This window comes from Sciurus carolinensis, chromosome 2, assembly GCF_902686445.1.
Source record: "Sciurus carolinensis chromosome 2, mSciCar1.2, whole genome shotgun sequence".
In the NCBI taxonomy this organism is placed as follows: domain Eukaryota; kingdom Metazoa; phylum Chordata; class Mammalia; order Rodentia; family Sciuridae; genus Sciurus; species Sciurus carolinensis.
The window spans coordinates 85,037,184-85,060,758 of NC_062214.1; the positions used below are offsets into that span (position 1 = coordinate 85,037,184).

Genomic DNA, 23,575 nt, shown 5'->3' on the forward strand with positions numbered 1-23,575 from the left:
AGGGTTCCTGCTCCCAAAAGTGGTAAAATAAAATGAGTCCTTGATGCAAATATGGCCCTTCCTTCCTTTTGAGGTAAAGCAGTAGCAAACACTAGGTATTGAAAATTGTTTCAGTTCATTTGGGGCTCAATTTTTTTTTTCTATAGAGCAATAAAGTTTTTCCTTGAAACACTTGGCTGCTTTTATTAAAGTACTTAGTGAAGTTGTTTATTCCCAGATGATCTGTCTAATTGGTGCTAGTGCTGTGTCTTTTTGTGGGATCAAGTAGACTAATACTCAAGAGAAACAAGGAATGTAAAAAATGTGGTTTTAATGACCGGATCATTTAGAGCTAAAATAGAACATTTGAGAAATGAAGCAGCATTCACCTAAATGTTTTAATTTATGCTTCTGTTTTCAGAGTGATCATTTAGGATCAGGAAGTCATTTCAGTAACCGTAAGTATAAAAATATTGCCATTATGGTTCTCCCAGTTCAAGCAAAAAGGAGTATTTATGCCTATTTATTTGTCTGATTGTGCATAATACTCCTGCTGCTAAACTTTATACACCCACCTGTGTGATACACCTCAATAGGTAGAAAGGGAAGAGGTTTAGATAAATGTCATAAATGAGAGTCACTGAGCCCTGGTTTTCCTGAACCACCTGTAGTTTTATATTGTACATGATATGAACTACCACATTTGCCTTTTTTGATCAGTAGACATTTTTCTTGTGATATTTGGGTCTTTTTCATGGAAATAAAAACACAGTTTTCTGATTTGGAGAAATCAATCTCAATTCAGGTAAGCATTTTGTAATTACAAGTTCTATAAATAATTACTTATTAATTATTTTAGGACTGTACATAGTCTTTACTTTAATAAACTCTTCAGTTTTACACTTTCTCTAGAAAATCTATTTTTTTCTTCCCAGTGAGTATTAAACTATTCACTAAGTATAACAGTAATACTTCTGAATTTCAGAGTATATATTTTTATTTTGTCTGACTATATATTTTATATTAATTATATAGCCTGCTTAGTCTAACCATCTTTCATATTTCTAAAAACAAACTTACTATAGGCTATACATAATTCCCTTATATTTAATAGAAATAATAAGAAAAATAGACATTTTAGAACAAGGATAATTTTATGTTATACTTTCTGCTTTTTGATCAGATAATAAATGAGGGCGTGATACTAAATGAAAATTTAGCCTACTTTGGTGTCAATATTTAAGGTGCCATTTATTTGGATTTATTTAGGAAAAGAAGATATGCTTCTTAAACAAGGTCAACTGTATATGACAGACTCACAGGTAATGCTTTTTTTTAATTTAAAAAAAATTAAAGAAAATATTTGTATCTTAAAAAAAGAAGAAACAGCCATATATATATTTATTAAATCTGCATAAATTGAGTAAAGATTTCATTATCAAAGTTGACCTTGCTTTCTTGAGTTTAATCAAAGCAGAGATTGCTATTTGTGGTGCCCTCTAGAATGTTCGTGGTGATAGTGACTTAAACAAGATTTGAATTACAGTTTCATTGTCTTTGGTAATGAGCCTCTGGTATTACAGCAGTTAACTCTTCACATTTTCCCATGGAAGGGGAAAAACAATGCTGAAGTAATTTGTTTTGGCTTTGAAATGTATCCTTGCAATTAAATATATTTTCTATGTTTTGGAAATTCATCTCTAAATGAAACAAGCTTCTAAGAGGTAGAGTATTGACTGATTTTCTTACTACTTATTTATCTGCTCCTCACCCTTATTTCCAGTAGATTTAAGTTTTGCATTTCTAGCACCTTCTATAGCCTGTAGAACCTATATATATTTGGACCTTAAAGGCTTTTATATACTTTCTTGTGCAGGCAGAATGAGTAGGCCTGGATAAAGTATAAGGCCTTTATAAGGTGGAAAATTCTAAGAGACTAAGTGGAGGGAATGGTTATCAAGTGACTAGTATTAAAGAAGATTAGGTAAATATATGATTTAATAAAATAGACATGGAAGTTGTGAAGTTGTGTGGCAATTAAAGTAGTCTTAGTCTAAAGATAATTGATAAATTGAAGGATAATTTGGAAGTAGATTGAGGCTAGAAAATTATTTCATTTTGTCACTTTTCTTTTTCTTGATCCAGAAGGTGGTTTTCATTTAACTGCCCATTAAAGTAATAGGATGTGCTCATGTCACATGGCTTCTATCAATGAATTGGTACTTGTAAAGAGCTCTTATTGTAATAGGCTATATAGAGAAAATAAAAATAGCTAAATTTAATCTGATTGCATGTTCTGGTATTTGAACTATTTCACTCAGAAGTTTAATTATACTTCCTCATTTTGACAACACTTAATAGAGGGAACAAGGTATCCATCAAATTTTGTCCTACTATTATGTGCTATATTCTACTTTATCTTCCTAAGAAAACTTGTTTCCTTTTTGTGAGCTGACATTCTCTTGATATGTCTTATACTAGCTGGGTTTATTTTGGTGGTATTTTTAAAATTTAGAGAATATCATATCAGAGATAACAGTAAGGGTACTCAGAAGTCATATGTCTTATTAGAAATTAAATAATATGTAAGCCAGGCACTGTGGCTTATACATCTAATCACAGCAATTCAGAAAACTGAGATAGGAGGATAGTGAGTCCAAGGCCAGCCTTAGCAACTTAGTGAGACCCTCAGCAACTTAACAAGACCATGTCTCAAAACAAAAAGGAGTGGGGGGAGCTGGAGATGTAGCTCAGTGGTTAAGCTCCTCTGGGTTCAAACCCAAATACCACACACTCACACACACACACACACACACACACACACACACACAAACAAAACCCTAAAAATACAAAATAGCAGTAGCAGCTAAATAATATGTAATTCTAAGTACATGATATGCCATAAACATAGAAGTAGTAAATATTTTTTGATAAAGTTGATGTTCTTGTTTTATAGGTAGAAATTATGAATGGGGAAAGAAAAAGAAAATAGAGCCCAGAGACCACAGCTATTTTTCTTCCTTGTTCTGCCAGAAATGGACTTACAGAACTAAGTTCTGTATGTTCTAAGCATATAGAACTCTCAAAATATTTTGAGGATGTTAAGGAAATTATACCCAGAACTGTTTCTCTTACCACAGAAATCAGTAATGTGATTTTTACCCCCCATCATACTACTATGAAAACCCTTGGACTCCTGATGATGTGGAACCTTTCTATAAGTTTGGCAAATAAAAAGTCATTGTCTCCTTTAGATTGCTATGATTGATGCCTTGTTTTCCTTTTCAGTGTACTTCCACAGGTATGCCAGCTCATATGCAAAGCAGATCTGTATTAAGACCACTGGAGCTATTACCCAGCCAAACTTCATACTCTGAAAATGAAATTTTGAAGAAAGAGTTAGAAGCAATGCGAACCTTCTGTGAGTCAGCAAAGCAAGACCGACTCAAGCTCCAAAATGAACTGGCTCACAAGGTGGCAGAGTGCAAAGCTTTAGCCTTAGAATGTGAAAGGGTCAAGGAGGACTCAGACGAACAGATAAAGCAATTAGAAGATGCCTTAAAAGATGTGCAGAAGAGAATGTATGAGTCAGAAGGTAAAGTGAAACAAATGCAGACTCATTTTCTTGCCCTCAAAGAGCACCTAACTAGTGAAGCAGCCACAGGGAATCACAGAGTAATGGAAGAACTGAAAGATCAGTTGAAAGACATGAAAGCAAAATATGAAGGTGCATCTGCAGAAGTGGGAAAGTTAAGAAACCAAATCAAACAAAATGAGATGTTAGTGGAAGAGTTTAAGAAGGATGAAGGTAGGTTGATAGAAGAAAATAAGCGATTGCAGAAGGAATTTAGTATGTGTGAAATGGAACGAGAGAAGAAAGGAAGAAAGATCATGGAGATGGAAGGCCAGTTAAAAGAATTGTTAGCAAAAGTGGCCCTTTCCATTCCAACAGAAAAATTTGAAAACATGAAGAGTTTATTATCAAATGAAGCGAGTGAGAAAGCAAAAAAACTGGTAGAAATGGAAAGAGAATATGAAAAATCTCTTAGTGAAATTAGACAGCTGAAGAGAGAACTTGAAAACAATAGAGCCAAGTTTGCCCAACATGTGAGACCAGAGGAACACGAGCAGCTTAAGAGCAGGTTAGAGCAAAAGTCAGGAGAGCTTGGGAAGAGGATCACTGAGTTGACACTAAAAAACCAGGCACTACAAAAGGAAGTTGAAAAAGTTTCTCTGGATAATAAACTCCTCAACCAGCAAGTGCATAATCTAACAATTGAAATGAAAAATCATTATGTTCCTTTAAAGGTAAGTGAAGAAATGAAAAAGTCACATGACGTAAATATTGATGATTTGAATAAAAAACTTTCCGATGTAACACAAAAATATACAGAGAAGAAGTTGGAGATGGAGAAATTGCTGATGGAAAATGACAGATTAAGTAAGAATGTTAGCCACCTAGAAACTGTGTTTGTACCTCCTGAAAAACATGAAAAAGAGATAATGGCTCTGAAATCTAATATTGTTGAACTTAAAAAACAGCAGTCTGAACTTAGTAAAAAATGTGGTGAAGACCAAGAAAAAATTCATGCACTTGTGTCTGAAAACACTAGTTTGAAAAAGGCTCTGAGTAGCCAGTATGTACCAGCCAAAACCCATGAAGAGATTAAGACTGCCTTGAATAACTCATTAGATAAAACTAACAGAGAATTATTTGATGTGAAGAAAAGCTTTGAAGATATAAATCAAGAATTCATAAAAATAAAAGACGAGAATGAAATTTTAAAAAGAAACCTGGAAAACACTCAGAATCAAATAAAAGCTGAGTACATCAGCCTGGAAGAGCATGAGGGAAAGATGCATGCTATGAGTCAGAGCCTGAAGAAGGAGCAAGATGCTAATGCTTCAATCCTGGCCAAGTACAACCAAGGTCAGGAAGAGATTGTGACACTGCATGCTGAAATTAAAGCCCAGAAGAAGGAACTTGATACAATACAAGAATGTATCAAGTTAAAATATGCTCCAATTATCAGCTTTGAAGAGTGTGAGCGAAAATTCAAAGCAACAGAAAAAGAACTAAAAGAACAGTTATTACAGCAGACACAAAAGTATACTGTCAGAGAAGAGGAGGCCAAGAAAAGCAAGCTAGAGAATGACAAATTAAAGAAGGAGATTTCCGCCCTTCAGAAAGAGTTGAAGGATAAGACTGTTCTGATGGAGAATTCCCGTGAAACTGAAAGAGCATTAAGCACAAAAACAGAAGAGCTAAACAAAGAGTTAAAAGACCTGTCGCAGAAATACACTGAAGTAAAGAATGAGAAAGAGAAGCTCGTGGAAGAAAATGCCAGGCAGAGTTCAGAGATCCTTGCAGCACAAAATCTTTTGCAAAAACAGCACGTTCCATTGGAACAGGTTGAGGCTCTGAAAAAGTCTCTTAATGGCACAATTGAGAATTTAAAAGAAGAACTGAAGAATAAGCAAAGGTGTTATGAGAAAGAGCAACAGACAGTGACCAAGCTGCATCAGCTGTTGGAGAATCAAAAGAACTCTTCAGTACCCCTGGCGGAGCATTTGCAGATTAAGGAAGCATTTGAGAAAGAGGTTGGAATCATGAAAGTTAGCTTGAGAAAAAAGGAAGAAGAAAGCCAAAACAAAACTGAAGAAGTCTCCAAACTCCAGACCGAGATTCAGAACACTAAACAAGCATTAAAGAAATTAGAGACAAGAGAGGTAGTTGATTTGTCTAAATATAAAGCGACAAAAAGTGATTTGGAGACCCAGATTTCCAATTTAATTGAAAAACTAGCCAATCTCAATAGAAAGTATGATGAAGTATGTGAGGAGGTTTTGCATGCCAAAAAGAAGAAATTATCTACAAAAGATGAAAAGGATTTACTACATTTCAGCATTGAGCAAGAAATCAAGGATCAGAAGGAACGATGTGATAAATCCTTAACAACAATCACGGAGTTACAGAGAAGAATACAAGAATCTGCTAAACAAATTGAAGCAAAAGATAATAAGGTAGGCACGGAGTAGTATGTGTGACTATGTACTAGAAACCCCAGAGCAGAACTGCCAGAGTAGAATGGGATTTTTTTACCATAGAATTCCAGACAGGTTGACAAAATTAACGAAGTGCCACCTTTTCAGTTTGACTGTTGGTGTATAGAAAATCCTGAATTGAAAAAAACACAAAAATTGAAAAAAAAATCAAAAGCATTTTTCCTCTGTCTCTCGACTAGTATAGTCAAGAGTTGAAGAAATACTATGAAACTTGAGATTCACTGGCCTCCTAGAGGAATAGTCAGAATTCAATGGGACCAGCGTGTCTTACCCCTACTTTCGTGATGAGTTGAATACTGTAATTCTTTAACCCCTTATTCTCCTTCCTGAAGTCTACACTGTCCACTCTAGCCTTCAGTAAAGGGTTCAAACTCATTTTGTTTTGACTTTTCCATGCATTTAAAACATTTGTATTACTGCTTTAAAATTGTGTGGCTGATCTTTCCAACCAGCTTTTAAGAGCAGGATTTATAACTTGATTTTCTTTCTTATCTTTCAATCTCATGGTACAATTTATAGAATAGATATTCAACAATATTTTTGAAACTGTTAGTCACATAATTTCTGCTATGGATGTGAGATACGAAGATTGACTACAGTTTTATCTAATCAACAAGTCATTATTAAATGCCTTCTATATGCCAGTTTCTGGGAACATAGTGATAAATAAAAGCAGATTGAGACCCAGCCCTCCTCACTTGAGAGGTACAAGTACTAATTTGGCACATCTTTCCATATAATTGAGAATGTAAATTCTCTTACCTTGTTTGGAAGGTGGTTATGAATATGATAGTATATAATTATAACAGCACATGTTGCCATTTATTGAGCATGTGCTATATACTAGGCATATATTTATGACTCCATTTGATTTTCTTGACTATGAAAGGCTTTCTGCCTGTCACTAATTAAGGTAAAACTAAGGCTCCGAAAAATAAAGGAAATTAGCTAAACTTTCTACATCAAATCTGTCTGACTTCAAAGTCTCTGCTCTTTCCACTCTTCCTCCCTATTTTTTTTTCTTTCTTTACAACAAAGTAGTGTAATAATGCAACTTCTGTAAGGAACAAGGTACACAAGTTAATTTTAGACACACACGAGCCATGTTCTTACTTTTCACTTTGTCAGATGGAGATGCCCATCTTTCTATATTCCAAACATTGCCTGGAAGATAGTTTATGTACCTTCATAGATCCTTTTTTATTACATGAAATTAAGAAGACTAAGTTCATTCTCAAATCATAGGATGTGTGATGTTCTTAATTTGGTATTGCTTTTATAAGAAATTTACTGAGATGAATTTAATTAATCACGCAAACAGTATGTTGTATATATTTTTGATAACATTCTTGGCAATATTCATACCTCATTTTTCTTGTATAAAAAAAAGAAATGTCTCAAGTGAGAATTGATTTCTTTGCAAAGATGTTTGTTATAAAGAATAAGTGAATAATGTGTTTCTCCCATGACTTTTTTCTCTTTTTCAAAAGATAACTGAACTGCTTAATGATGTAGAAAGACTAAAACAGGCGCTCAATGGCCTTTCCCAACTCACATACACGAGTGGCAGCCCCACCAAGAGGCAGAGCCAGCTGATTGACACTCTGGAGCACCAAGTGAAGACCCTGCAGCAGCAGCTGGCTGTGAGTAGCAGACACATAGGCCGTAGCTGGCAGCTGTCTGTCTTAGTGTGTGTGTAAGACTTTTTTGAAGATCAAATGGAGTTGTAGCTGTGTTCACATCCAAGAATGTAATCATTTTTGCCCCAAATTACCTCTGTTGGTGGCATAATAATATAATTTATTTGGTGCCTGATGTATGCCAGGCACTGCATTAAGTACTTTAAATTATTTTATCTCTAAACTTTGTCTTCATTGGTGTTCTTCAAACAGTTTTATTCCCTCTGTTTAATTCTTAAGAAAATAACGGTTAAAATACTTTATGCCTGGGATCCTATAGCTGGAATTTAAACCTGGGATGATCAATCACCAATCTACCATCTTTCTCATGCAGTGTTTGCTCTAAAATATTGGTCCACTAACCTAAGGGAGGTTTTCATTATCTTCTATCCTTCTGAACAAAAATAGGAATTCATATGCTTTTGTACCTTACATCTTTAATGAAGATATCTGTATTTAGAAGTCAAAGATGGGCTCTCTGGTCTTAGTCCTGCAACTTAAAAGTGAATGGCATGGAACATTCCCTTTAATCCTTGGCTTTCACATCCATAAAATAGGATAAGAAATAAGAACCTATTTGTTCTTTTTTTTTTTTTCTTTTAACCAGGGATTGAACCCAGGGGTGCAAACCTCTGAGCCACATCCCCAACCCTTTTTAAAATTTTTAATTTTGAGACAGGGTCTCACTAAGTTGCTTAGGGCTTCGCTCCATTGCTGAGCCTGGCTTTGAACTTGTGATCCTCCTGCTTCATTGTATCTGGCTTGTTCACATTTTTAATTGAGCTAGTACACATTGAATGCAAAGTAAAGCATGACCCAGTCATATGTAAATTGTTGCCGATACTTTCCTATTCTATAGGATTTGGTTATGAGTTAGTTTTGAATAGAAAGAAGTTATTGCTTATAATTTAGGTCCAAAATATCTCCCAAAGGCCCATGTGTTAAAGACTTAGTCCCCAGTTTCATGCTTTTGGGAGATGGTGAAGACTTTAAGAGATGAGGCCTAATGGGAGGTCTTCCAGTCATCAGGAGTGTGTCCTTGAAGGGGATACTGGGACCCCGAGCCCCTCTTCTTCCTCTCTGTCCTGCCCTGAGTTAAAGAGTTTGCTCCGCCATGCATTCACTGCCATGATGTGATACCTCACAATAGGACCCAAAGCAGTGGATCCTTCCAACTAAGGACTCAAGCCTCTGAAACCATGAGCCACAATAGATTTTTCCTTTTTTTAAAAGTTGATTTTCTCAAGTATTTTGTTATAGTAACAGGAAGTTAACTAACATAGTTTTTTTAAGTTTTCTTTTTTTAGCAGTTGACCTGTAGAGTAATGATGAAAAATTGTTGTTTTGAATCTTTTCAAAAGGCATGGTAGTCCCTCAAAAATTAGAAAGATTTGTTTATCATTTATTAAGTTCATGACACTGTGATAAGCTGTCAGGGATGAAGAGAATATACCATTCCTGTCCCAACAGAGTTCTCAGTAAAGAGGCAAAATGTAGATTCATGAGAAGTAGAATAATAAGATGAGAAATGTCAGATATAGAATTGGGATTACAGTACCAAATTCTGAAGGACAGGTTTCTGTCTTTGTCCATTTGTGTTCCTATAACAGAAAACAGCAGACAGGGTAATGTCTAATGAACAGTAATTTATATGGTTCATGGTTCTTGAAGCTGGAAAGTCCAAGGTCAAGAGGCTGCTGCAGATGAGGACCTTCTTATTATGTAATAGTGGGGCAGAAGGCGTTTCATGGGGGTGGAACTCATTCTTCATCAGCACCCCACTCTTGCAATTAAGGAATCAACTCTGTGTTGGTGACATTAGTCCATGCATGAGGGCAGAGTCCTCATGATCTCATTACCTCTGAGAAGTCCCAACTCTTCGCACTGTTGCATTGAGGATTAAGTTTCTAACAGAAACTTTGGGGGTCACATTCAAACTATACCAGTTTCCCAGGAAGAAAAACTTACTGTTAGAGTGGGAGCCAGTTTCAAGAAGAGAGTACTTGGCCTGAACTTACAAAATAGTTGGTCTTTTGGTAGGCAGAAGGAAAATAGAGGAGATGGAGTACAAGTGGCATGGCCCAGGGTAAGAAAAAATATGTCTTGCCTGACCTCGGGGCTAATATATGAAGCAGAATGGTGGAGGACACTGAGAACCAAATTGACGAGTTTAGATTCTCTTTTATACATAAAGTGCCACTCAGCGTGTTTAAACTAAAAGTGATGTAAGAGCTGCTTCAGTCTTGGTAGCATGGTTGGGAACCCAAGTTGGTGATAGACAAAATGGAGAACTTTGGCAATAATCCAAAGCACAAGGTGGTGTCTGACAAGTTCATGGTGGTAGATGCAAACCAAGAGAGTAAATTCATGTTACCTAGGATAAGTGGCATGACTTTCACTGTGAGTGTTCCCACACATCCATTAGAGAAGTTTATCCTCTTTCACGTTTTGGAATTTGGTATCTGATAGGTCCCAGGTGGTTTGTCCTAAGAAGAGTAGCAGAAGTCCTTTAATAATGCTGCTGTTTTATAGCATCAGGCTTGAGGAGAGCATTGTTACAAGCCTCCATGTGTTTGGAAATGTGAATGCTGATATTCTGGTATGTCCCATTTTTCCAGGATGCTGACAGACAGCACCAAGAAGTAATTGCAATTTATCGGACACATCTTCTTAGTGCTGCACAGGTAAAGAACTATTGCTCTTTTGGAAAGCTATTGTTTTAGAGAAAATCAGCTTTTATTTTCAAGTAAATTTATGTAAAAGTAATTGATGTTTAAAGTAGCTGTGTCCCATATGCTTATTTAAAAATAATTGTGTTTCTTTTAATCATGGCTTGCATATCTCCCAGAACATTTACAAAGCTATACGGCAACACAACATCTTAAATTTAGTGTTGTCTCCATCTGCTTGTCACTCATTTTTTAGACAGTTTGGCAACATATGATGGCAGAGCACATTAATAGTGTTGCTAGCTGGAGATAAAGCCTTGACATCCACACGTGGCTGTCAGCTGAAAGAGGAGAATGGAAGGGGCTTCATATGTTTCTTGGTAACTTAAAGAGTATTTCTTTGAAAAGTATGAAAATGACAAGCAGGGCATGCATAGAATAGTAATAATTAAAGAAAAATTGGTCTGTTAAGAGATAATATTTATTGAGCCTTAATTTTAGTAAAGCATAAGATTACAAATTTCCTTCTTTAGGAGTACATTGAGAATAGTTTCTTTTTAGATCATACTAAGAAAATGTTTAGCATATAAAGATATATTCTTAATTCTCTGTAGACACTGCATGAGCAGCATCTCCAAAATTCTCAGAATAGATTTTCAGGAAGATGTGCACACTAAAAGAGACAAATGTTAGAATGACAAGTGAGATACTAGGAATTATTTGGATTTGAAGGGTGTTAGGGCATACTGTTAAAAATTTTTAAAAGGGGGGGATGAATGTTGAGAGGAAACTTCAAAGAAAGACCACTTTTAAAAGAGAACTAGATAAAATAATAAAGAGAAGTCCTTTATGATATCAAATTGCTAAAATCAAAAGTCCTACTGTTTCTGTAGGTGGAGGGGGAGACGCTGAAAAAGAATCAATGGCATGATAGAAAAAGGCATCATCCTTCCATCTTTTGAGTGGTGGAGGATAAGCTGAGATTTCAAAGTTAATAGAAAAAACTATATATGGACACTGGAATGGGAAGTTTAGAGGGGAAATTGTAGAAGAGCATAGAAAACATGTATTAGAGAGGATGTGAAGCACACTGATATTGGCCAAGGGAGGAGGATCTTGCTCTCACTGAAAGATGCAATAAACTAACAAGTCTTTCCACTTAGTGTAATCTACATTTCTGAAATTTGAGATTATTTTATACTGAGTCCTAATGAAACATAACAAAAGCAATTGGCATTTGAAATAGTGTTGCCTTCTGGCATCATAAAGTTAACTAAGAATTCAGTTTAGTCAACTGTGGCTAATGTTTGAAATTTAAGCATCCTGCTGTTATAAAAACAGATTTCAGAAGCAAAACTTTTTATTTTAATAGAAGTTTTGTGCTGAAACCTATTCAAGTATTCCAACAGGAAAAGAGAGAGAAAGAAAAAAAAGTAGAGGATTGTTGAAAGCCCACCATCTTGACTCATTTAATCAGTCTCTTTCTACTTTTTAAAATCTCTCCTCCCCTTCCCACCCCACCCTTCTCTCGCTCTTACCCTGTTTCTTTCTTTTCTTTATTTTTTCTTTCTCTCTTCTTTGGTACATTTTCAGCTTTTTTTTTTTTTTTTCCTTTATTTTATTTTTCAAAACAGGGTCTGGAACTCAGCTTCTTTAATAGCTGCAATTACAGGCATGTACTGGTATACCTGGCTAAAAAGTGTTTCTTTTAAAATACAAATCACATCAGGCAAACACCCGTAATTCCAACTACTTGGGACCCTGAAGCAGAAGGATCTCAAGTTCTAGACCAGCTTCCAGGGCAACCCTGAAAGACCCTGTCTCATAAAGGATTGGGGATGTAGCTCCATGGTATAGTAAAATGACCCCCCAAAAGGCCACCATGCATGTACAATGATAGTCAGCCTACTCAGTAATGGGGGAGATGCAAATAAACAAAGGGCATTATTTTTTTTTTTTATCTGTGGGATTGGTATATATTAAATTAGATGACAACTCATAGTGTGGGGAAAACAGGCATTTATGTCCTGAATGGATGGAAGTGTAAATTGTTGTAATCTCTGTAAGAGGGAACTTCTGTAGTATTTCACAAAATTAAAAATGGAATCACCTCTTCAACCCAGCAATTTCTTCTCTAGGTATCTATCTGTAAAGATTGGAAATACCTTCAATGTCCATCATTAGGGGAATGGGTCAAGAAATTTAATACATCCATGCAGTGAGACATTATACAAAAATCAATTAAGTAGCTCTAGGGAAAGATTTCTGTGACACTAAGTAAAATAGCAAGTTGCAAAGTGGTATTTATTATCTGATCCTATTTTATGTAAAAACTATAAATGTTTTTTTCCCTCAATTTTCTTTTTTCTTTTTAAATTTGTTTTAATTAGTCATACATGACAGAATGCACTTGATACATCATATATAATGAAGTATAATTTCTCATTCCTCTGGTTAAACATGAATGTAGAGTACCAGCAGTCATATAGTTATGTATGTACACAGGGTAATGATGTCTGATTGATTCTACTACTCTTCCTCAATGACTTTTCTAATAAAAAGAAAAAAATCTCAGCAGCAGCAACAGAACAGCAAATGTACTCATAGTTGACTTTGTTCATTTGGAACTAAAGCTATCCAGCCATCTAAAGCCATTATTTAAAAAGAGAGAAGCCCATCTGAGGCCATTATTAAAAAAGAGAGAGAAGCTCGTCCATTTGTTTTCTGTAATAGATGTTAAAATCAACTAGTGCACAATACTTATTAAATGACTTTTTTCTATTTTCACAATAGAGTTCTACTTCCTTTTCCATTATTTCCTGTAGAATGTCACAATGGTGAGGGTTAGCATGTAGTTAGTCACAACCATTTGCACCCTACCATAAAGCCTTTGTCTTTCAATTTCTTATGTAAATGATGATGACATGAAACTTTTCTTTCTCTCAGGGTCACATGGATGAGGACGTTCAGGCGGCCTTACTGCAGATCATTCAGATGCGGCAGGGGCTTGTGTGCTAGCGTTGGCACTGAGCAGCCCCCGCCTGCCTTATCTTCCTGGTGCTGAGCAGTCTGTGTGCAACTATGACTCTTCTGGGCCTAACTCTGCTACTAGAATTAAAATAAAATATATTTTGTTCCATCAATAGGTTTTTTTTTTTTTTTTTTATTTAGATGGGTATGTTGCTGAGTTTTTCAATATCAAGTCAAGTCTTATATTCTATATATGTTAATTTTACAGTTTACAAACAACCTAACACTTTGCTTTGGACTGACTACATAACTTTGAGTTCTTATAAAATACGAGCCATCTGAGTGGGTCCATAAGAAGAGGGACTAGGCTGGAATAATTGTTTAAAGATTTATTTCAGAGAAATTAATTTGGTGGCCTTTTAAGGGTATCAAAAAGACCTTTTAGATAATCATTTGATCCTTGAGCCTAATGTAGTTTCCAGGCAGGCATAGTAACTTGGCTGGCCAAGTTTTATCTTTATTGAGGTAACTTAATGAGAGACTTTAACTTCTTTTGGAGGTACAGTACTTTTCTTATGTTAATAACTTTTATACCTTTTAAAGTAAATTTCATAAATGGTTAGTGCTAAATTACATTAAAAACAGGTAGGGGCAGAATATTTCAGTATTTTATAATAAGCTTCCTTCATGATCTTTACAATGGTTTCTTATTTTTTTTTTAACCTGTGGTGACTTTTGTTACCACAGTATTTGGAGAAAAATGATAAATGATATGCTAGATTTTAAAGTGTCAAAAACTTTAGACTTTTTTAAGCAATTACTTTGACATTTGCTCCTGTAGTAAATCAAGCACTCATTATATGTGCATCCTCCAATGTTTCATACTTAAAGGAAAGTTATATTAATGAATTAATTATGTGAAATACAAATTTCCTATAAGTTAGTATTAGAGAATTGATTTTAGAAGATATATCTTTAAAGTTTTAGACAAAAGTACAATAACGTAAACTACAGAGAGCAAGAAAATAATGAACTAGGACATGTTTATAGTAAATAATATAATCTTTTTATTATCATTAAGGAAAGTTTGTATGTTATTTTTATTAATATTTTGTTTACCATTCAGACCAAAAATTACAAATTTGACTGTTAGCAAATAGTTGAACAAAGTGATTATTTCAGCTGAATTTTCTTAAATTGCAAAATGTGCCTTACCAAAGTCTTTTCACTGTCCTGAACCAGACGTTTTTATCTCATCTTTGTATAATAAGGAAAAAAGACCATCAGAGTAGCTTTTCAAACCAAAGAATAAGCCATTGTATTTCTTCACTATAGAAACAATGGTGAAAAATCAGACTTGGATTTATTTTTAATTCTTTAGGCACAGTTTATAGAAGCAATATCTGGTTTCTTTAATTATATACACTGTTGTCTTTTATCCTAAGTTCTGGTTAGTGATTTTTAGGTCACCACTGAAGCTCAGAAGTGAAGCAAAGTTCTAGACTGAATACTCAAATTCAGTGTTGTATTTTCCTTATTTTGTCCTCAACCATCAATAAAATGTTTACTGTAGAGTATTGTTTTGAACATCCTTATAAAAATTTAGAACTAGTTCATTTCTTATCTTTGGCTATTTGGAGTAGAAAATGAGGTCAAAGTTCAGATGATGATAATCATTTTCAGTTAGGTATCTAGAACCCTCTTAAGATAATCCCATTGTCTCATTCACCTTTTGATATGAAAGACAGAGATTGCATTTATACACTGATGACTAAAGCCTTTTAGTTAGTAAATAAGTAGGACATAGATAATGGAGGGTACTAGTCTCTCTGCCATTCAGTGTTCAGAAGGGCTGTGAGACGTGAATTTAGGACCACATTCGAAGAATTATTGTCTTAGATGTTGCAGGTGCTCTCTGGGATAATCACTGAATTCCTCTTGTAGTACAGTCTTTTATCCTTTAATCCTTAGTTTCTTTTATCACTCATCACTCCTGCTTCATCAGAAAAGCTAATTCCTTTTGACCAGGGGTCAGTGTTAGGATTAAAATCAAATACTCATGCAATAAACACTTTAAATTATAGTGATTTAATCACTAGCTATACCTGCATTGTTCTAAAATTTAGCTTAGTCTGTTGTGGTTTGGATCTTAAGTGTCCCATAAAGGCCCATATGCTGAAGGCTTTATTACTAGCTTGTGGTGCTATTGGGAAGTGATGGAACTCTTGAGGGAGGCGGATGGCTATTGGAAGTTAGGTCACTGAGTCATGCCCTTGAAAAAGATATTGGAATTCTGGTCCCTTTCTCTCTACCCTCCCCCATCTCCCCTGCCCCTGCTGCCTACTCTGCTTCCTGGCTACCTGGTAAGCAGTTTCCTCTGCCATGTGCTTCTACTATGATATACTATCTCACCACAGGCCCCAAAGCAACAGGACCAGGTGACCATGGACTGAAATTATGAGCCCAAATAAACATTTCCTCCTCTTAAAGTTGGTTATCTCAGGCATTTTCCCACAGCAATAGAAAGCTAACAGTCTTTCCTATGGCTTGCTTTTTATGTAAAACCTTTTCTTTTGACCCTAACCAAATTTATACAGTTTATTATTGTTGTTGTTCTAAATGCATTGGGCTCATTGCTGCTTTAAAAATTTGTGACTTTGAGCCAGGCACAGTGGTGCATGCCTGCAATCCCAGTGACTTGGGAGGCTTAGACAGAGGATCGTGAGTTCAAAGCCAGCCTCAGCAACTTAGACAGGCCCTAAGCAACTCAGTGAGGCCCTAAGCAACTCAGTGAGACCTGTCTCTAAAAAATATATAAAAAAGGCTGGGGATGTGGCTCAGTGGTTAAGGGCCCCAGAGTTCAATCCCTTGTACCATAAAAAAAATCTTATGGCTTTCGAACAAGAGCATTTCCCCTCAAGTGTTACCAGCTTTTCTCTAACAAGGACCTTATCTGCCTGAATGGCTCCTGTTCTTTGGCTCACTTTTTTCAAAGTGGGAAAGGGAAGAGTTTCAAATTAACTTTTGGTGTTCATGATGATGTATCAGTATCCACTCACATGTATGCCAAATTTAACTTATAATTGTGAGCTTCTCTTGACTTTTGCTTCACTTGGTGTTCATCTGGTGGGAGGAAAACAACTACTTATTGCCTCCTTACTTTGATCATCTAGGATTCTGCAACCTGGTAGTGATCTTTTTTCTTTATGTATTCTGTGCACCAAAGTAATGGAATGGCAGTACTCTCATACCAAGATCTGGATTGGAGGAGAGTTGCCTGTGGTGAACATGTAGAATAACAGCAGCATATGCTTGACAGAGAAGAAGAAAACCTAGATCTCACTCCTGGCCCCTAAATATCATAAGTTAATTTCCAGGGGGACAGCAGATGAATAAAGTACAGAGTTTGCACCAAAAAAATAGATTGTGCACTAAATACAAAATGGAAAATAGTGTAAACATTTCAACTTGCATTTCATTTAGTGATATCCCCAGCTAAGCTGGATCTGAGATTTCGTGATTGGAAATTCAACTCTTTCTCATGTTTTGGTTTAGATATTTGATACAGCCACATAGACCCGTCTCTCCAGGTACATATTAACTTGCTTCTTAGCATGGTTTCTGGTTCTTACTGCATGTATTGACCTTTGGCTCAAGTGAGTCATGATTTTACGGATTTTTTTTTTTTTTTTTAAATCAAGCTGCAGCAAAGATGACATTCCAACAAGGCTCCCTGGGCAGTGGGAGTACTAGTGTTTAGCATAACTGGGCATGTGGCATCACTCTTGTGTTAGAGGGCATTTTCATTATTTATGCCTGCATGAACAAACACTGGGATGAATGAATTAAACCAAAAGGGAAAGGTAACAAAAATGTCATATGTAAATGAAAAAGACCTGCGAGGGTTGCTGTCACATATATGTGTGTATATATATTTATGTGTGTGTGTATATGTTCCACTCAGTGAAATAATGGGAGACATCAATAAAAACAATGCCCCTTGTAATTGTTATCTGCCATCAAATTATCGTACTTAATAGGCCTGATTTTTATTTTATATTTTAAGCAGGTTCGTGATTTTTTTCCTTGATAGCAGTCCTGGGAATATTCTGAATTCTGGAAAGAGTTTGGAGAGGTTATTGCCTTCTTAATAATTTAGAGCGTCTATTGCTCTGCCAACTCAGAAGATGAACATTTAATAGAAAAAAATTATATATCTATAATTCAGTCACAGCTATTAGATCAGATGGATTTTACATTAAGTGAAAAAGATGTTGAGCATTTAAGGACCATTAAACTACAGGACTCTTTTATTAGGTTTTAAGGCCTTCGAGCCAGAGTCCTGCTGCGAAGAGTATTTATTTTACATATACAGAACACATTAAGGATGGGAAAAGGCCACACATTTTAAAAGAAAATAGGCCATGAAAAAGTGTGATTTTCCACATTGTGAACAGCTACCGTACAGATTCAGTCTTATTTTATAATAATTAGTTTTATGCATCATTAAGTAGCTTTCTTAGAGGCTTGGAGAATAGAATGAAGGCCACTTTAAAATGGTACCTGCAAGAAATCGAAGTAACTATATCCCTTCTGTTGGTATTACACTTTGAGAAAGCGAAGATCCTCAAGGTTGCTGTATATTGTCAAAAAATCTAAGTGTGAAAGCACCTTCTCTGGAGAAATGCCTTCTCTTCTACCCAGAGAGGAGAAACATGAATTTACGTTTTGTAGTGATGCCTCAGTGGTCAGGGACAGGCTGGAGTCTGACCCTGAGAAGAACCCCTGGCCTATGGGGTGAAATTCTGCTCCATCCTTTCATGGGCTTGAAACACTTCGTAGGTTGGAGCTACAACATGACAAGCAATATCTTAATATAAAATTTTTTTACTACCTACTCCATGTCCTGCCCCATTCCCATCCCAAAAACTGGGGAAGAATTTTATGTGAGAGAATAATTGCAAGTTGATTCAGTAGGTGTGGAAATGGAGTTAATGTAATTTGTAACTTTTCCCTACAATGTCCAAACAAATTTTATGATTTTCTTTCTTGCTATTCTAGGCTTTTTTTAATTGCTTCTGACTGAAGTGGCACCTTATGGGCTGCTTAGAAATTTTCTTCAGGATTTAAAAATGAAGCCGATTCATATTCAGAGTCTTCTTGCTAAAAATCTGTTAAACCAAAATAAAAATGACTGCTACTTAAATTTTCCCCTCATTGTTGTTGCTGCAAACATTGTCTCAAGACAATGAGTTGTGAGATCTCTTTTATGCACAAGTAAAAATCATTCTTCTTTGGACAAATGGAGAGAGATGAGCTATGTCAGGACTACCAGTACAAGACCCAAGGATTTAAAGTATATCTGCCACAATCAAATAAATGTGAGCTGCTCTCTTAAGCTTGGAGGCTTTTTTCTTTTTAAGTGAATTGTTCCAGTTGGCCTTAATCCCTAAGCAGTATAGCTCCTTTAAAACTATCTTTATTCATTCACACCAATTGACACTTAAAAAAAAATTCCCCCAGCTCTGTTCATCCAAGTCTAAATATATCTGTTAGAGTCAAATGTGTTTAAGAGGATTTATAATCTGATTATCCAAAATACTATTTATTGTCAATATTTGTGGTGTACCATAGCCAATCTTGTTATTATAATGTATGTAGCCATTTAATGGAAGCAGGGCCCCAAATATATCACAGCAATTGGGATAACCTGAAGGAGGGCTTTTCTCCAACTCCATGCTGCCACTCTGGCAGGGCTTGTGTGGTTATGAGCATCAGAAAGAATTCCTTAATAAGCTCTTGCTCTCCTTCCAGGCCCTTTTGGGCAATCTCGCCCTTCTAAGTAGAGAGCAGTTACCAGGACAACAGAGAATTTGAGGAAGATTTAATTGTGATTTGATGTCTAACCAGAGTAAAGAGCTAGTGCCTTCAATTTATATTCTAGTTTCCCAAGGAAATGTCAATGTGAATATTTATGATTTTTGCTTTACCTCATCACAAAAAGGAATTTATGGTGGCTCATTTACTTTTCTTAATATGAGGGAGGAAAGGGGATTGTAAATACTAAAAGGATGGGAAAAGCAAGAGGCCGCTTTGGATCCAGAAAACATGTCATTAAACGTGTTTCCTTTTCTGTAGCTGACCTCAGTTTGACTCTGACCTGGATAGTAATAGTGATCACACATACCCGAGGCAACAGTATCCATTTGGAAGAGCACAGTGGTTCCTGCTTTCTGAAACTGGCCAGTCGTTCCCCCGTGAGTCCAGCCAATCATTTGGGATGTTTCTCAAACTAAAGTGTGCCCTCTCTTAGCACATCTGTCTGGCACATCTTCCTAAAGTATTTCCATTGGACTTGATGGTAAGAATGCTGTTTTTTAAGTCAGTGTAGTCAGGAGTAATTTGTAACCTATGAGATGATTGATCCAGAGGAGTAGTAGTCTATATTTTGTATCCACTTAGGTTCATGAGGAAAATCTCATTTTTTTCTTGCCTTATTCTTGGTCCACAATGTTTCAAACAAATTTCTAAAGTAGACGTCTTTTCTGATGTCTTCCTTCTCTTTTTCCTCTACCTGTGTCCTGCCCTTTAGGCTTCCCATGTGCTTGTAGATTCTTTAATTGGCCAAACTTGGCTTGAGAGGCTAAGGAAACTTCTCCTAGACCCATCTGTGTACTTCTTTGTAAGATCCAGTTTTAGCAAAGAACCCTGCCAAGTCAGTCTGGCAACTACTCTGATCCCCTGCCTGCCATGATATCTGATCTGGATCCTCATCCTTCACAATCCCTTAGATGAGGTCTGATCATCTGACATCCTGATTTGTCTTTAACAAGAATCCTCCTCACCCCTGATTCTTCCTCTTAGTAATTTTCCATCTGCTAATCTCTATCTGCTCCTTGGCTATACATTGCCACTTGCCTAGGCTCTGTTAAGAGATGAACCTCATTTCTCTCGCCCCCTGTGAGACCCTTTCTCCATTGTCCTTACACCTATTGTCCTCAATACATTATCACCCACCTGCTTAAAATAACCAGAATCAGTTTCTGTTGCTTAGAATTTAGAACTTGAGCTGATAAATTTCCTCTTATTTCCAAATCAAAACAAAGCATCTTCAATTTAGAAAATTTTAGAAATACAGATAGGACAAAGAAAAAACAATTTACCCTAAACCTGAAGACGACCACTGAGTGCTTTGGTGTTATCTTTTCCAGTATATGGTCTGCATCCATTCCAATGAAGTCCATCCTATGGAAGAATAAAGGGCAGGAGTTTTAGGCCACCTCCTACTTTGTTCAGGGAACCCAATAAATAGGCTTCCCATTCTCCTTTTAAGACTCTGGGGCTAAGAGTGCTTAATTGAATTGGACAATACAGACAAAAGAGAAGGATGAAGACTAACCTCCGCAGTTAATTTAAGAACCACCTACAAAAGGATGCTCTTTGTCATAAAGGTTGAACCCCCCCCCTGCCATTTTGCCATTTGTCCTTTGTTTCTTCTCTCATTCAGAAGTTTAAAATGTGTGTATAATCACAGGTGTGAGTTTTTTATGGTTTCTGGCGTTGGTGTCAGACCTTCAATGTTCTTTCCCAGCATAAGCATCTACATTTTATGTAGTATTTATATTATTGGTAATATTTAAGCAAATAACCATTTGGAATTTATTTTATGATATGATGTGATATACAGATTCAGTTCATTTATTATCCAAATTGCTATTCAGATTTTTTGGTTAATTAGATAATTTTTTAAAATTATATTTATTATTTGTTCTAATTAGTTATACATGATAGTAGAATGCATTTTGACACATCTATATAAATGGAGTATAGCTTCTCATTCTTTTGGTTGTACATGATGTGGAGTTACACAGGTCATGTAATCACATAGTGTAATAATGTCTGATTGATTCTACTATCATTTTTACCTTCATACCCTCTCCCTTTCACTCTCCTCTATCTAGTCCAAAGTACCCCTCTTCTCCACCCTGCTCCTTGCTTATTGTGAATTAGCTTCTGCATGCAGAGAGAACATTTGGACTTTGGTTCTTTGGGACTGTCTTATTTCACTTAGCATAATATCCTCCAGTTCCATCCATTTACCTGCAAATGCCACAATTTCATTCTTCTTCGAGGCTGAGTAATATTCCATTACGTATATATACCACAATTTCTTTATCCATTCATCTGTTGAAGAGCACTTAGGTTGGTTCCATAGCTTAGCTCTTGTTTGAATTGAGCTGCTATACACATTGATGTAGTTGTGTTACTGTAGTATACTGATTTTAAGTCCTTTGGATGCAAACCTAGGAGTGGAATGACTGGGTCAAATGGTGATTCCATTCCAAGTTTTCTGAGGAATCTCCATAGTGCTTTCTGGAGTGGTTGCACCAATTTGCAGTCCCACTAGCCATGTATGAGTGTACTTTTTCCCCCATATCCTTGCCAACATTTACTGTTGCTTGTATTCTTGATGATTGTCATTTTGACTGAAGTGAGATGGAACCTCAGTATAGTTTTGATTTGCCTTTCTCTAATTGCTAGGGATGTTGAGCATTTTTTAAATTAATTTGTTGACCATTCATATTTCTTCTGTGAAGTGTCTGTTCAGTTCCTTAGCCCATTTATTGATTGTGTTATTTTTTTTTTATGTTAAGTTTTTTGAATTCTTCATTTATCCTGGAGATTAATGCTGTATCTGAGGTGTGTATTATAAAGATTTTCTCCCATTCTGTAGGCTCTCTCTTCACATTATCGATTGTTTCCTTTGCTGAGGAGAAGCTTTTTAGTTTGATCTCATCCCATTTGCTGATTCTCGATTTTACTTCTTGCACTTTAGGAAGGAAGTTCCTAATAAAGTCAGTTTCTAAGCTGACATGATGGAGATTTGGGCCTACTTTTTCTTCTATTAGACACAGGGTCTCTGTTCTAGTGCCTAAGTCTTTGATCCATTTTGAATTGAGTTTTGTGCAGGGTGAGAGATGGGGTTTAATTTCATTTTGCTACACATGGATTTCTAGTTTTCCCAGCATCATTTGTTGAATAGGTTATCTTTTCTCCATTGTATGTTTTTGGCTCCTCTGTCTAGTATGAGGTAACTGTATTTATGTGGGTTTGTCTCTTGTGTCTTCTATTCTGTACCCTTGGTCTATGTATCTGTTTTGGTGCTGATACCATGCCATTTTTGTTACTATGGCTCTTTAGTATAATTTAAGGTCTGTTATTGTGATGCCTCCTTCTTCCCTTTTCTTGCTAAGGATTGCTTCAGCTATTCTGGGTCCCTTATTTTTCCAAATGAATTTCATAATTACTTTTTCTAGTTCTATGAAGAATGTCCTTGGAATTTTAATAGGAATTGTATCAAATCTGTGAAATGTTTTTGGTAGTATGGCTATTTAGACAATGTTAATTCTGCTTATCCAAGAGCATGGGAGATTTTTCCATGTTCAAAGATCTTCAATTTCTTTCTTTAGTGTTCTATAGTTTTCATTGTAGAAGACTTTCACCTCTTTTGTTAAATTGATTCCCAAGGTTTTTTTTTTTTTTTTTTTTTTTTTTTTTTTTTAGACTACTGTGAATGGGGTAGTTTTCCTAATTTCTCTTTCAGTGGATTCATTACTGATGTATAGGGAATACATTTGATTTATGGGTGTTCATGTTATATACTGCTACTTTGCCGAATTCATTTATTAGATCTAGAACTTTTCTGGTGGAATTTTTAGATCTTCTAATTATAGAATCATGTCATTGGCAAATAGTGAGAATTTTGAAACCAGAATTGGGGACAGGCAGTTAGGGTAGAAATAGGGGATCAGGTCAAATTGAGGAAATGGAGGCCATAAAAGCCATCTACATCTGGAAGTTGGAGATTGCCCCTGGGAGAATGGAATGTCAAGGCCCTTCAGAGCCCATTGATTACCAAATTTACCTTGTCAAGGACTACAGGCAGGGAGCTGCTAATTAATGCCCTGGGCCCTTACTGCCTGAATCACTTTGGCCCTCCCCTGTCATATGCTGCTCACTTTTTTGCTATATCACTGGCAACTCCTGGGCCTAGTCCCATAAGCAGGAAGGAGAGATAAGAGGGGAGAAAAGGAGACACTAATCTATAAGAGTTGCCTGCATGCTCACTTTTCTGGGACTCTAGAACATCAGCCATGGCCCCTTCTCCCTCCTGGGAGAAGTCTGTATTATTACCTTTAAACAAAACCTGCT

The 23,575-nt window shown here is 36.0% G+C and overlaps 1 protein-coding gene across 2 annotated transcripts in view; it reads left to right on the plus strand.

Moving 5' to 3' along the window:
- The window catches only part of Uaca (uveal autoantigen with coiled-coil domains and ankyrin repeats), a 99,501-nt gene extending 85,972 nt beyond the window's left edge, over positions 1-13,529 (plus strand). For both annotated transcript variants that reach the window (XM_047540958.1, XM_047540959.1), the window contains exons 14-19: positions 401-437; positions 1,249-1,301; positions 3,268-6,003; positions 7,536-7,688; positions 10,343-10,408; positions 13,340-13,529. In XM_047540958.1, coding sequence (XP_047396914.1) covers positions 401-437; positions 1,249-1,301; positions 3,268-6,003; positions 7,536-7,688; positions 10,343-10,408; positions 13,340-13,411 — 3,117 coding nt within the window. In that variant the 3' untranslated portion in view covers positions 13,412-13,529. The remainder of the gene's footprint in view (positions 1-400; positions 438-1,248; positions 1,302-3,267; positions 6,004-7,535; positions 7,689-10,342; positions 10,409-13,339) is intronic.
- The last annotated feature ends 10,046 nt before the right edge of the window (positions 13,530-23,575 follow it).